Source organism: Ictalurus punctatus, chromosome 26 (assembly GCF_001660625.3).
Source record: "Ictalurus punctatus breed USDA103 chromosome 26, Coco_2.0, whole genome shotgun sequence".
Lineage (NCBI taxonomy): Eukaryota > Metazoa > Chordata > Actinopteri > Siluriformes > Ictaluridae > Ictalurus > Ictalurus punctatus.
In genome coordinates, this window is record NC_030441.2 from 11,542,300 (window position 1) to 11,555,250 (window position 12,951).

Sequence of the window (12,951 nt, forward strand, 5' to 3'; positions counted from 1 at the left end):
GGAGAATCCCTATTTTAGTCACATTATGGAAGTGTATTATAGACATGTACACACCTTAATCACACTATTAACATTGTGTCGGAGTTTTCACCGCATTTTGCGACAGGACACATGTACACACGGCAGTGCTCAACCATTTGACGACAAATGAGAGCTTGGCTCCGTCCAAAACAACATACTTACCTACTGTATAGTAGGTGAAATACACATATTTCGGCTACTCTATAGTAGGCAAGTACGGGGTTTTGGACGCAGCCCATGGCTTCCAGAAGTTGTCTATTAGCACGTATAGTATGACAAATAATTAACTGCACTTGAACTTTTTCGTGAAATTAAAAATGAAACAGCCAAAACTGTATATGGTACCATAATAAAGACGAACTGTATGTTGATACGTGATATTCTGGAGGGAACGTCAGACGGCGTGGCGCAGTCATGTAATGACGTGTGCCATTAATTGAGCTATGTTCTATAACATGTAAAACAGGAACATGAAAGGAGTATTCTAAATTTAATATTGTCTCATTCAGAATAAGGTAAATAATTAGATTATTGCTGTCCATGTAAACGTAGTAACTGAGTAATGAGATAATTGCACTATACAGGTGAAGAAGACAAATGATGGAAGGGTCAGGCAGTACCTGAGCAGTTATACCTGCTGCCTTTTACAAGTCCAGGCAGAAAAGCTGTATCTTTCACTCACACACACACACACACACTCAGAGAAAAGCCTTTAGTAGAGTGGCATTCCTGCAAGGTCATTCAATGCTCAAGTAAAATGTGGACATGTACTGTAGAACATGGGATGTAATGACATTACTAAGGATATGCTCAGACTTGGCTATGCATATGTAGAGAAAGACCTTTAGATTCACACAAAGAGCAAATTGAGATTATTTAACGTTAAAACAGGACCTCTGGCACATGTAAGCATGGAAGGAGCATATGGTGCACACAATCTGTCCATTCCACAGCATCTTAGCTCAGAATCTGAGATGAATATTACACAGATGGTTATATATGCGTTTATAGATGAGTTTTTTTGTGATTGTTTCGGCTAAACATGCTTGATTTTGCTGCATCTTTCTTAAAAATTTGCGATGTAATTTGTGTAGTATTTTGTGCTTTTTTTCCGAAAATCTTGTTGAATTGGCGAAATTACAATTGCACTAAATATTTCTCAGTGATGTTTGTTGGTAAATGACACCTTTTAGCTGTACTCATGTTCGACACACATGAATCAAAGAGGGCTTTCATTGAATGTGCATTGTGATGACGTCACATGACACATCTTAGCCCAAATCTCCAGAAAATTTGAAATAATTGTGAAAAAGTTCTCTTCCGAATATTGCGGAGTTTGCTTGATTTTTTCATTAATTTCTGCAATCACAAAATCATGAAATCCTGGACGGAATGACTAATGCAGAAACATGAAATGTGCATATTTCTAAACAGTATTATTACATTGTTAGCAATTTCAGCATTTTTGGTGTAACATATTTTTTAACTTGATGCATAATTGATGTCTACATAAAAAATAAATAGCTCACCTTCTGGTCATGACTGTAGGCCAGAGCCCAATCCTCTTGTGAAGGGTGAAAAAGCAGACTCAATATGTAGAAACTGAGACGGTATTTCTGGTAACTGGCCCCTTCATCGGAGCTGATGAGGATGCTGCTTTCGAACTCTGGGTCTGTCAACACCATTACCTATCACAGAAAAAAGACAAGATGAAATTTTTTTTAATGATTGAAGGTTACTATAGGGTTCTACCTGGCATTTTGGTTCAAACATACACATTTTATTACTGAGGGATACTTTATTTTCCTTTGGTGTTTTTTTTTTCTATTTTTAAAGTTTTTGCTGTAATATTGTTTGCCATATTGTTGGGAGTTTGAATTTCAACAATTCCACAGCCATCCATGGTGCTGAGCCAAGGTGTGAGGGATAGCATACTCTCCTGGCATACTCTCCGCTGTCAGAACGACACTAAGCAATCGTTGGCTTCTATGAACTCTTGTATGTGGAAGAAGGCAGATAGCACTTATCTCAGTGTGCGTTACTCTGCTCTAAGATGTGTCTGAGGAAGGATGTGCTTGCCATCACCCTCATGTGTTACCTACATGGCAAGGTAGCTATTGTATGATGGGGAAAGATGTCTAGTAGGTGGGAACTGTGAGATAACCAAATTGGAGGTAAAATGTGGAAAATTTTGCAAACTCAAAATAAATCTGTTTTTATCAGGATCTGCCAGCCAATCAATATCCAGGATGAATAGGAAATATAGGTGGTCATGACTAGATGTATTTTTAAAAAGTAAGTGTAAATAAACATGGCTTTGGTACAATATTTTCTTATATTACACTTTGCACACATTCTGGTACATCACAGAAAAAGACTTCTACATTATTTAGCTAATATTACCTGATGTCAGATGGTATTAGCATTAAATATTACCAGCATTATAGCTACATGCAATGTGCTTAATAAACTGAACCTTCCAGTGAAACTGAATGATGTTCAGCTGAATTAATGTGAGCTTGAATGATGTGTGCTAAATATTAACCCATGAAAGTATCTGGTTTAGAAATTATTTAAGAAAATTATTTACAAAATGATTTTGTTTTCGAATTTTAAAGACCATAAATCCTGGAAAAAAATAAAAATAAACATTACTGACAAGCAAATATGATAATATTGTGGTCTTGATAGTCTTACATTGCCTATCTCTGCTGGGATTATACCATTTATTAGTTATTAATGGATTTCTCTTCTGGGATTATACCATTTATTAAGTAGTTAATGAGATTAAATGATTGCTTAATAAGAAGCACTCAGACAGAACTTCATAAAAACCAAACAATATTTGAGTTTACAGAACAATAATGTGTTTGGATGTGGTTAAAAACATTTATTTTCTAATTGTCTCAAACTATAAATCTGAGTAATCTTAAAATGTAGCCTTTGTTGGAGTGCAAATTTAAATTTAATTATTTTAGGATGTTGCTAGTTGGAATGTGAAATCTTTGGCACCCCATATGTCTGTGCTCTTCACCTAGATAGAACCTTGTAATGAATATACAGAGAAAAATAAAAGATCTCAGGTAGGAGAGTGGAAAATAATGTTTGGTAATGATTTAGTGATTACGACTTATAGACATGAAGAAAGTTAAGGCGTTGCTTTTGATTTGTCAGCATTTAGTGTCTGGAGTTTTCTGCCTGCTAGCTCACTCTAAATAAACATAATTATATGAGTCAGTTCATTTCCATGGGTTGACTCATTTTTACACTTTAATGAACCTAGTCCCTTTCCTTTGGCTCCTTGCACATTCTTCCACTAAACCAGTGGTCACCAACCCTGTTCCTGTTAAATCTACCTTCCTGAAGACTTTAGCTCCAACCATAATCGTACCCACCTGACCATTTAATTATTGCTTTAAGATGTTCTTGATCAACTAAAACAAGTGCGTTAGATTTTGGTTTGAGATGAAACCTGCAGGAAAGTAAATCTCAAGCAAGAGGGTTGGTGACCACTGAACTAAAGTATTCTTAGCAAGTCCTACTCAGCTTCTCCTCTCATTTCCAGAGTCTAACACTTTTTATAAGGTCACATCAAGCAATCCAAATGAAGTTTGAGTGACATTGATTTGGGATCAGTGTCCATTGCCAACCTTATAAAAATCTGCACTGGAGATCAGAAGGAAACATTGATCCCTTGTGAACCCTTGCAAGATGATAAGTGGTCTTTGCCGTCAATATGATTTGAACTTAGCTGCCCCTGATATTTAAAGGTTAAGCATGCATACACTTTAAGAGAGCCACCACCATGGTGGGTCCTATAGGAAAGGTCACTTCATGTATTTCATGTAGAATTGCTTCGATCTAGTGTGATCCAAGCTTGTCGCTCTGGCAGAGTCACTCAGCTTATTCAAACAGCAAGAATGAAGGTTTTAATGAATTGCACTGTCTGGATTGGATGGGCAAAATTGATAAGCACACACCATGCATGATGAAGGCAAATTGAGAATGCCACTTACATCTTCTCGATCAGGTAATATAAGCTTAGAATCATATAATATGGTGAAGCAAGACAGGAGAAAAGAAGGAAGAAGAGGTTATGAAGTTGACAGTTACATTATGGATCATTACTTGCACAATAGAGCTGATTGGGTTTGCTTTAGGATATACTTATGTATCATTAGTGACTCTCAAGTGAGAATAATATACATATCTCAGACTAATGAGGACCAAGATGAAAAAACATATGACTTAACTGCATAATGTAATGGGTGAAGGTATGTAGATACCAAGCCAGCCTGTATTTCTCACTGCCTTTTCAAGCTCTTCCCGCTCAACCAGATTTGAATTGGAGAAAAAAAGGGGTGCATTTGTTACTGACAAACATCCAACCACTCTCCCCAAGCTTTAACTATGAATCCCTCCAGGCGGCGATTTAGATAAATTGTTTTTCATTAAGTGCCAATAAACAGCCAGGCGAATTGCAGCCAGGATTTGCACATGCTGAGGCCCTTCAAATTTTACCATTCATTACAGGCTCTAGAAGATGGCACAGGACCCCCTCACAGTTTCCACTGTCTCCATAGCTTGTCAGATACAATTTGCCAGGTTTAAGGGGGTAATCATTTTCTATAACATTGTTTTAAGGAAAAGCATTTATTATGGAAGGGAAATTACTTGTGACCTTGGATTCTTGAGGATGCTATTGGAATTTTACTTAAGTGAGCCAGAGAACGAAGAGTCCTTCAAGGAATCTTGCTATAAGGAGACAATTTTGCACTGGGTAATACATAGTGGGGTCACAGTACTTGACCCAGAGCACTATGGTGTTGTGTAAAAATAAAAAAAAAAATATAAAAAAAAAAAGCATAAAACATAATGCAATTACTGAAAGTAGTTTTTCAATGATTTCAAAATTATATATATATATATATAATTATATTTCATAATGTACAGGCTTTTAGATGAACAAATCAAACAAAAGCAATTAAAATAGTCGAAATACAATGAATGCTTCAAGTGGTTTTAACTTATAATGATTTCTCCAGTTTCAAAATATTTCAACGCCTTCATGGCAAGCATCTTCAGTACTTAGTAGAGAACCCTTTTGCTATTATGACCTGCTGCAAATGAGACACATAGCCAGACGCCAGCTTCTGGCAGTGTTCCTGAGGAATCTTAGTCCATTCCTCATGAGCAATGGCCTCCAGTTCAGTAATATTCTTGCATGCTGCAACCGCCTTTTCAAATCCCACCTGCCTTCACAACCTGCCTTCTCAGAAATCTGGTTGCAGCCGTTGATAGCTTCCATTTTCTGCCCCGTCCAAGTATTTCATTCATTTCCTGCCCCTAGCCAGTTCAGGAATTTCATGTGTTCCAGCTCAAGCACACTTCATGCAACCAATGAAGCCCTTGATTAGTTGCATCAGGTGTGCTTGTGACAACACCTGTTTTGCGTATTTGTGCTGTTGTGAGGGATTCTATTCTATTCAGGGGGTTGAGTAATTTTGAAACTGGAGAAAGCATTATAAGTTGCATTTTCAGTTGAATTTAGGGAAACCACTTGAAGCATTCATTCTGCTGAACTATTTCAACTGCTTTTGTTTGATTTGTTCACTGCAAACAATCTGTACATTTTGACAATAATAATTATTAGAATACTTTTGATTGCAACTATATATATATATATATATATATATATATATATATATATATATATATATATATATAGTGATAACTGCCCATAGAAGTAACAGTGCTGGGTCTCTTCCTGTACTGTTCTTGGAGCTTGGTTCCACATGTTTCGTTATATTCTTGGGATTGTGCATTTGGACTTCCATTTCTATGTTGATTTGTCAATATGTTTTGCTTCTCCTCTTATTGAAAACTCTACAGCCAAGCTTGAACCTCCTCACAGAGGTGACCAGGATTTGGGCTTAAATATCCTGGTAATTAGCAGAATTTATGATGCCATCAGTCTTGACAAGAACAAGTGAAAAGCCCTTCATTTTAGGAAGGACTTCTTCTGCAACCTTTCCAAACATTTCCAGTGAGTCTGTGCCCACTGTAGCCTCAGATTCCTGTTCTTGGCTGACAGGAGTACAACCTGATGTGGTCTTCTGCTGTTGTAGCCCATCCACCTCAAGGTTTGACATGTTGGACATTCTGGGAGATTCTCTTCTGCTTAGCAGCGTTGTAAAGAGTGTTTATTTGTGATAATGAAGCCTTCCTGTCAGCTCGAACCAGTCAGATGATTCTCTTCTGACATCTCTCTAAACTAGGGGAGTTAGTTGGACTGTTAATCACCCAGAGCTTAGCCCAGATTCTTCTCCATCAAAAATCTTTTAAAAATGTGATTCTAAATAGACTTTTTCCATGCATTTTTTCTTGCATGTGGGGCTACTTGCTTAAAAAATCTGAAAATTGGATAAAAAGTTGGATTTATCACAAAACTTGGGTGTTATTACTGTTTGTAGAACTACCAGACCAATAAAATCTAAAGCTTTTTGGCTATCTAACATGAAACTAGGCTAGTTTGGTGTCGCTAGCCAAGAAGAGGCACAACTAAGCTATCACTGCATGGGTTTAGCTGCTACAGTGCCATGCAAAGTTCATTAGCTATCCTTGTGTTCTGCTCAGACCATGTTCACATAACTTGGAACTCATATAGCCATTTACACACCTGGTTTTCCTGCTCAGCATGAGAGGATGTTAGTGTTTCAGTTTCAACCCCTTTCAGTTTAAAAAAAAAAAGTTAAATAAAAAAAAATATTTGTGTATATCCATTTTTCCCCTCACACTAACTGATGTATGCGATAGCATTTGGCAGAATTGAGACCTGTCAGCCAATAAGACACGGGTATTTCCATGTATTTTCCAGTAAACCCTGTATGAATGGTCTTTCCTCTGTTCACTGAAGATAAAATACAACGCACTTTCACTGAAGATACAAAATTATAACAATGCCCCCTGAAATTACCTGCCATCGATGGGGAGAGGTAGCTTGCAAGCACCCCCTCCACCTTCGGCATAGCTAAACAGCCGTGCTTTTCATTTCCCCCGATGGCCGAATAATCTGAAGTTGGGGATTATAAATACGGCTACTGTATGGTTTTCCCCAGAAGCGTGATATTTCATCATGCACTTCTAGAAAAAAGGGGAGTTTTCTGTGGTGTGAGGGAGATTTATTTTTATCCAGCCTACCATGAGCCACTTCCTCTTCCCCAGGCCAGTCTAGATTTAGTTTTTCAACTGCCTTAGTAATCATTCAAGCAGTTGAATTGCCACGTCACCTGATCACGGCAGGCCTATAAATAGTCATGATGTTACACAAGCTTCAGATACCAGTCACGTGCGAGAGTGCTTCCCAAAGCGTGAAGCTCACGCAACGTTGAGTTCCCTTTGAAAGGGAACAGAATGCAATGATTTGCAAATCTCAAACCCATATGTTATTCACAATACAACATAGAAAATATATCAAATGTTTAAACTTAAAACATTTGAAGAAAATGTATTTTTTTAAATAAATAAAATTTTGAATTTGATGGCCACAACGCATCTCAAAAAAGTTGGGAGGGGGTCAACAAAAGGCTGGAAAAGTAAGTGTTACTAAAAACAAACTGCTGGAGGTTAATTGGCAGCAAATCAGTAACATGATTAGGTATAAAAAAGAGTATCTTAGAGAAGCAGAGTCTTTCAGTTGTAAAGGGTCCTCTAAACTAAAGAGGATTGGGACAATCCGGCTTTTTATTAGCGCTCAGTTCAAAACTCTGCATCTCTGACGGTGCATTAGTGCCTATGAAATGGGCAGCTTACACATCTGGAAAGGCACAATCAATGCTGAAAGGTATATACAGGTTTTAAAGCAACATCTGCTTCCATCCAAATTCCATCCCATCTTTACTTCTGAGAGACTCTGCCTCTCTAAGATGCTCTTTTTATACTTAGTCATGTTACTGACCTGTTGCCAATTAACCTAATTAGTTGCAAAGTGTTCCTCCAGATGTTTCTTTTAACTAAGGCTTACTTTTCCAGCCTTTTGTTGCCCCGCCCCAACTTTTTTGAGGTGTGTTGCAGCCATCAAATTCAAAATTACCTTATTTTTTTCCTCAGTTTAAACATTTCCTCAGTTTAAACATTTTATATGTTTTCCATGCTCTATTGTGAATAACATATAGGTTTATGAAATTTGCAAATCGTTACATTCTCATTTTATTTACATTTTACAGTGTCCCAAATTTTTGCTATTGGGGTTGTATGTCCCATTCCTAAAATTGATTAAAAAAAAAAAACCATCAGGCTTTGGCCTGAAGACCAGACCACAATCAAATCAGAGAGAGAAAGCCTATGTTGATTACTTTGTTTTTGTTTTGTTTTTTACCTGCACATGATAGTCAGGGACAAATGTGTCTTTGCAGGACGAAAAGGATAGATTAACAGTTTGAGGGATAAACACTGAATGTTATTAGCAGAAGCTCTCAGCAGTAAGCTGCAATGGCTTAATCCATATCCTCTAAATACTGATCCAAGGGGCAGAATGGTAAACACTAGTTCTAAAGAACAAAAAAAAGAAGAAAAGAAACTGAAAGAAAACTCAAAGTGGAATTAATCATTTTAGACATGATCAATTACCTTTGTTTGGAAAAGATGAACAGTCAAGTGGATGCAGAACAATGCCTGATAGCGATGCCCTTTTTACTTGTATTCTTAGAAAACAAGAAACAATAGCCCTGTGTCTCTGTTAATGTAGGCGATCTTTAAAATGGTGCATTCATAATTGTTAGGACCTCTAATATCTATTAGTTTTGGTTGATGCATTGTGTGGAAAGCATTAATTACACCAATTAGAGCGAGTTGGTGTAGGATCCATTCATTGGTCTACATTCTTGCATTCTTGGTTCATCTAAAGTGAAAAGAATCTGATCTGGAGTCAGTGGCCATTTTGTTTTCAGGCATAGGAGTCTGAAGAAGACCTAGCTCAAGTTTCTGCTGACCTACTCCCATGACTCTGTCCAAACCTGTCCTCAAATTCAAGAGTATACTTTGTAAATCAAATGCTTTTCACAGCGCTTGTTAGTCTTTTCTAATTTAATTGCTGTCTTAGAGAGCTGAGTCTACTTTAGCCCTCAGGGAGAGGCTTACAGGCTCGTCTGAGATCGCGGGATGGAGGCCATGTTATTAGACACTACACACGTTCTTACTGAAGCCTTAATTCACTTATTGGGCTGCCAGACCTCTTGTCACACATCTCCTGCTGTCTCTGTGATGAAAAGAGCGAGACAGAGAGAAAACCGGAACAAGAAATTGGAGGCCAGGACGAGCTTTGGTAAAGTGTAGAAGACTCAAGTAATGAGGTGAGAAGTGGAGATTACTGATGCTTTGAATTATCCAGTTCCAGGCCATAAATTCAACAAAAAAAAAATCTGCAAAGATTTTATTCAGAACTTGTCAATAGAACACCTGATTGGTGTTTTAACCTGCTGCCCTTCTTGTGTCAAACGAACTCCTTTTTAACGAATGTCTATTGTGTTTTTTTAAATCAAGACTCAAAACATAATTTTTCTAAATCTGTGTGGTTGTGTCATGACATGGTTTAACTCATATTAGAGTTTTATGTGCATGGACCTCCCTGCTTTGTGCTTGACTCTAGACAAGGAAGTCAGATATTGATCATGAAAAGTTTATAATGTTTATGAAAGTACAGCTGGGAATTTTCCAGAAATTATGTTGAAGCTGCTTTATTGCAGTGTCGATCCCTCAAAACTCCAGGGTTCAGGGTTTGATGCTGATCTCTGCTGCATGTCTATGCAACGTTTGCAGGATCTTTCTTTCTATGTATGGCTTTCCTGTGAGTAATCCAGTTTCCTCCCACTTTCCAAACTGGTTGGTGGGTGTTTTTTTTTTTTTAGAAATTGCTGCATTACAGTAGTGGTAAGAACAAACATTTACAGATAACATAAATACATAATATATAAATGAACACAAATACAATGAAAAATTATATATATATATATATATATATATATATATATATATATATATATATATATATACACACATTTATTTATTTAAAAAGTGCACAGTCTAAAAAAATACAAAAAAAAAAAGTCTGGGTTACCCTGTTCCCTGAGAAGGGAATGAGATGTTACGTGAGCTTCACGCTGTGGGAAGTGCATGACCGGTATCTGAAGTCAGATGAAGTGGCATAACACACGTCGCCTGACTATAAAATGGTGCCTATAAAATGCTGCCTATAAACCATTTTATTAGTCATCAGTCGCAGTTCTTGTTGCAGATTACTCCAATGCGACCCTTCAACGGTGTAAACATTTTCTCCCTGTATTGACACACTCAAATAAAAAGAGAGCCAGAACTTTCTCCTTTACCCTGCCAGTCTTAAGGTGCTGCACAATAACACCACACACATCTTCTCGTCTCCTGTGAATGCACAGAGATTAACATATGGCATTTAACTTGTGTCTCTTCTGTGTTGAATTAGCAAAGTGAAGCAGGGCTCTACAGTGCGACCATTTCACTCGCATTTGCAACTGAAAAGTACTTTATGCAACTGTGAAAAAATAATTAGGTGCATCAGTATGAGTGACCTGTTCGGAGTTGTATAATACAATCAGAATAAAAACTCCAAAAACTCCAAAATGCATCTATACCGCGCAAGTTACTTACGCACTCCTTTTAATCACCTCAGTCAACCGAACAAGTGTGCAACTACTGCAAAAAAGCCATTATGATGACGAGTAACACTGAATATCATCTGTGTCTCTCAACTTGCTGATCTCACAAAATGATCACGCAACATGACCTGAACCTGCGACTGTGACATGCCCGTGTAGACACAGCGGCGTCAGGCAGAATAAATTAATCATAATGCTAATGCTATAAGATTGGGTATAATTGAAACTTCTTTATTAAATAATTCCTCACCAATCAAAATCAAGAGTAGCAACTGTTCAGTCTATAAACATACAGTACGCTGCCACTCTCCATTCACTAATTCTAATACACAGAGCCCTCACTTCATTTAAGCTCACGGTTGCCAGATATCACTAGAAAAGTCAACTCCAGTTTTCATGTTTTGATTTAACCCTCCAAAAATCACAATATTATCAGCAGACATGGCAACACTGTACTGGGGGAACCTATCTAAAACTGATAAACAGACAAAAAAAACAAATAGAATGTAAAGACCAAAAATGTGCTTAGTTCTAAATAAATCACTCAATATAAAAAATATATATATATATATTATAATAAATTCATAAAATAAAATTACCTGAAAACATGAAATTTAGTTTATCAGAAGGTAAATTAATTTGTCATGGCTCTACACTATGTTCCTAAATTCTGTCATAATTGATAAGCTCAAGTTTTCTCATGCCTATTTGTGCGTTATATTGTAGCACATTAACATTACCATCTCTAAAAAAACATTTTTGTATTTAGGAGCTCAAGTGTTCCTAAAAGAAATTGCTACCGTAGAGCCCTGGAAGAACACAATATTTACAATTTACCCTAGATGTGACTGTGTTTCTTTTCTCAGGAATTTGCTCACGTGATATTTTCGTTTCGGGATATGCGAAAGGAGGTTTCTGTTGGAACTATCTTGGTTGACTCCAAGGAATGGTAAAATTGTTTTTGTTGGCTAGTCCTTGCGGGGCATTCAATTTGTTACCCTGGCTGGCTAGCAAAGTTCATTTATCTGTTTATTTGTGTGTTTGTGGTTAGTATTATTCCATGTCATACTCTATTAAGCTCCTTGAGGGAGAGCTTTTCTTTTTTTCTGCACTCATGATGTCTGCATTTGTATGTTTTATATGCTCATGGAAACTATTACATGAGTGATTGTCCTTTTATTTCTTGGAACATACATGGTCTTAATGACAAAATGTCTTGATGTTTTACGTAGGAGAAATTCTCACATTGCATTTATATACTATATAAACATTACTTGCAAGCTCATGTGCTTTGAATAAACTAAAGGTTTATTACTTTTATTGGATGGGAAATTAAGTTTGCAGATACATCAAGTTGGATGGGATTCTAATGGTAGATTCTGTTATTCTATAATCACATTGAATGCTTCTAAATATATACTAATGTCAGTTTATGCCCCTAATACTTTTGACCCAGTTTTTTTTGATGCTATAAAAACAAAGCTGCTGACTTTAGATGATATTCCTATTAGTATCAGCGCAGATTTTAATCTTGTGGCAAATAGTATGGATAGATCTGGGCTGTGTAGTCCTAATCAGATTACTGTATAAAAATAAATAAATAAATAAATTCAATGCTTTTATGAATGATTTAAATATTGTGGACTGTTGAGTCTCATGTTCGTTCTCGCTTTAAGCGTTGGCAATTTAATGTTTATCTCTTACAGGATGAAGAGTTTCTGGAATGAAATGTGCTATTAGAAGTAGTTGTATTTCTTCCTCTTCTAAAGTTGCTAGGGCTTGAGAAAATCGCTTCCTTAGAAAAAATTGATTCAAGATTTGGGGAGGCTACAGCAGTCTCATTATGATTCAGATAGAGCTCATCTCTTAGAGTCATTGGAAGCTAAATTTAAAGAAGTCTCCAGTGTGAGATCAGAGTTTGTAATACTTAGAACTAGACAGCTGTATTATGAACAAGCTAATAGACCAAGTAGACTTCTTGCTCTACGATTCAAACAGTCAGAGAGACTTGCATTAGGGATCCCTCTGGTGCAGTTATAACTAATCCTTCTCATGTTAATACGTTTTTTCCTAATTTCTATGCTGAATTGTATATCTGTAGCTCCTGATGATAGTGCTGATATGGAGGATTTCATTGAGGACCTTACTTTTCCATATCTCTCTGTAGATCAGATAGAACAATTGGATGAGCCAATTTCTTCAGAAGAATTAAGAATTAAGCTGCAGTCTCTATGAAGAAGCA

At 36.8% G+C, this 12,951-nt stretch overlaps 1 protein-coding gene across 1 annotated transcript in view; it reads right to left on the reverse strand.

The window, feature by feature from the left end:
- sorcs3a (sortilin related VPS10 domain containing receptor 3a) overlaps positions 1-12,951 on the reverse strand; it is a 296,209-nt gene that overhangs the window by 117,231 nt on the left and 166,027 nt on the right. Inside the window, exon 4 of the mRNA XM_047151173.2 lies at positions 1,551-1,709. Within this exon, the coding sequence (XP_047007129.1) occupies positions 1,551-1,709 (159 nt within the window). The remainder of the gene's footprint in view (positions 1-1,550; positions 1,710-12,951) is intronic.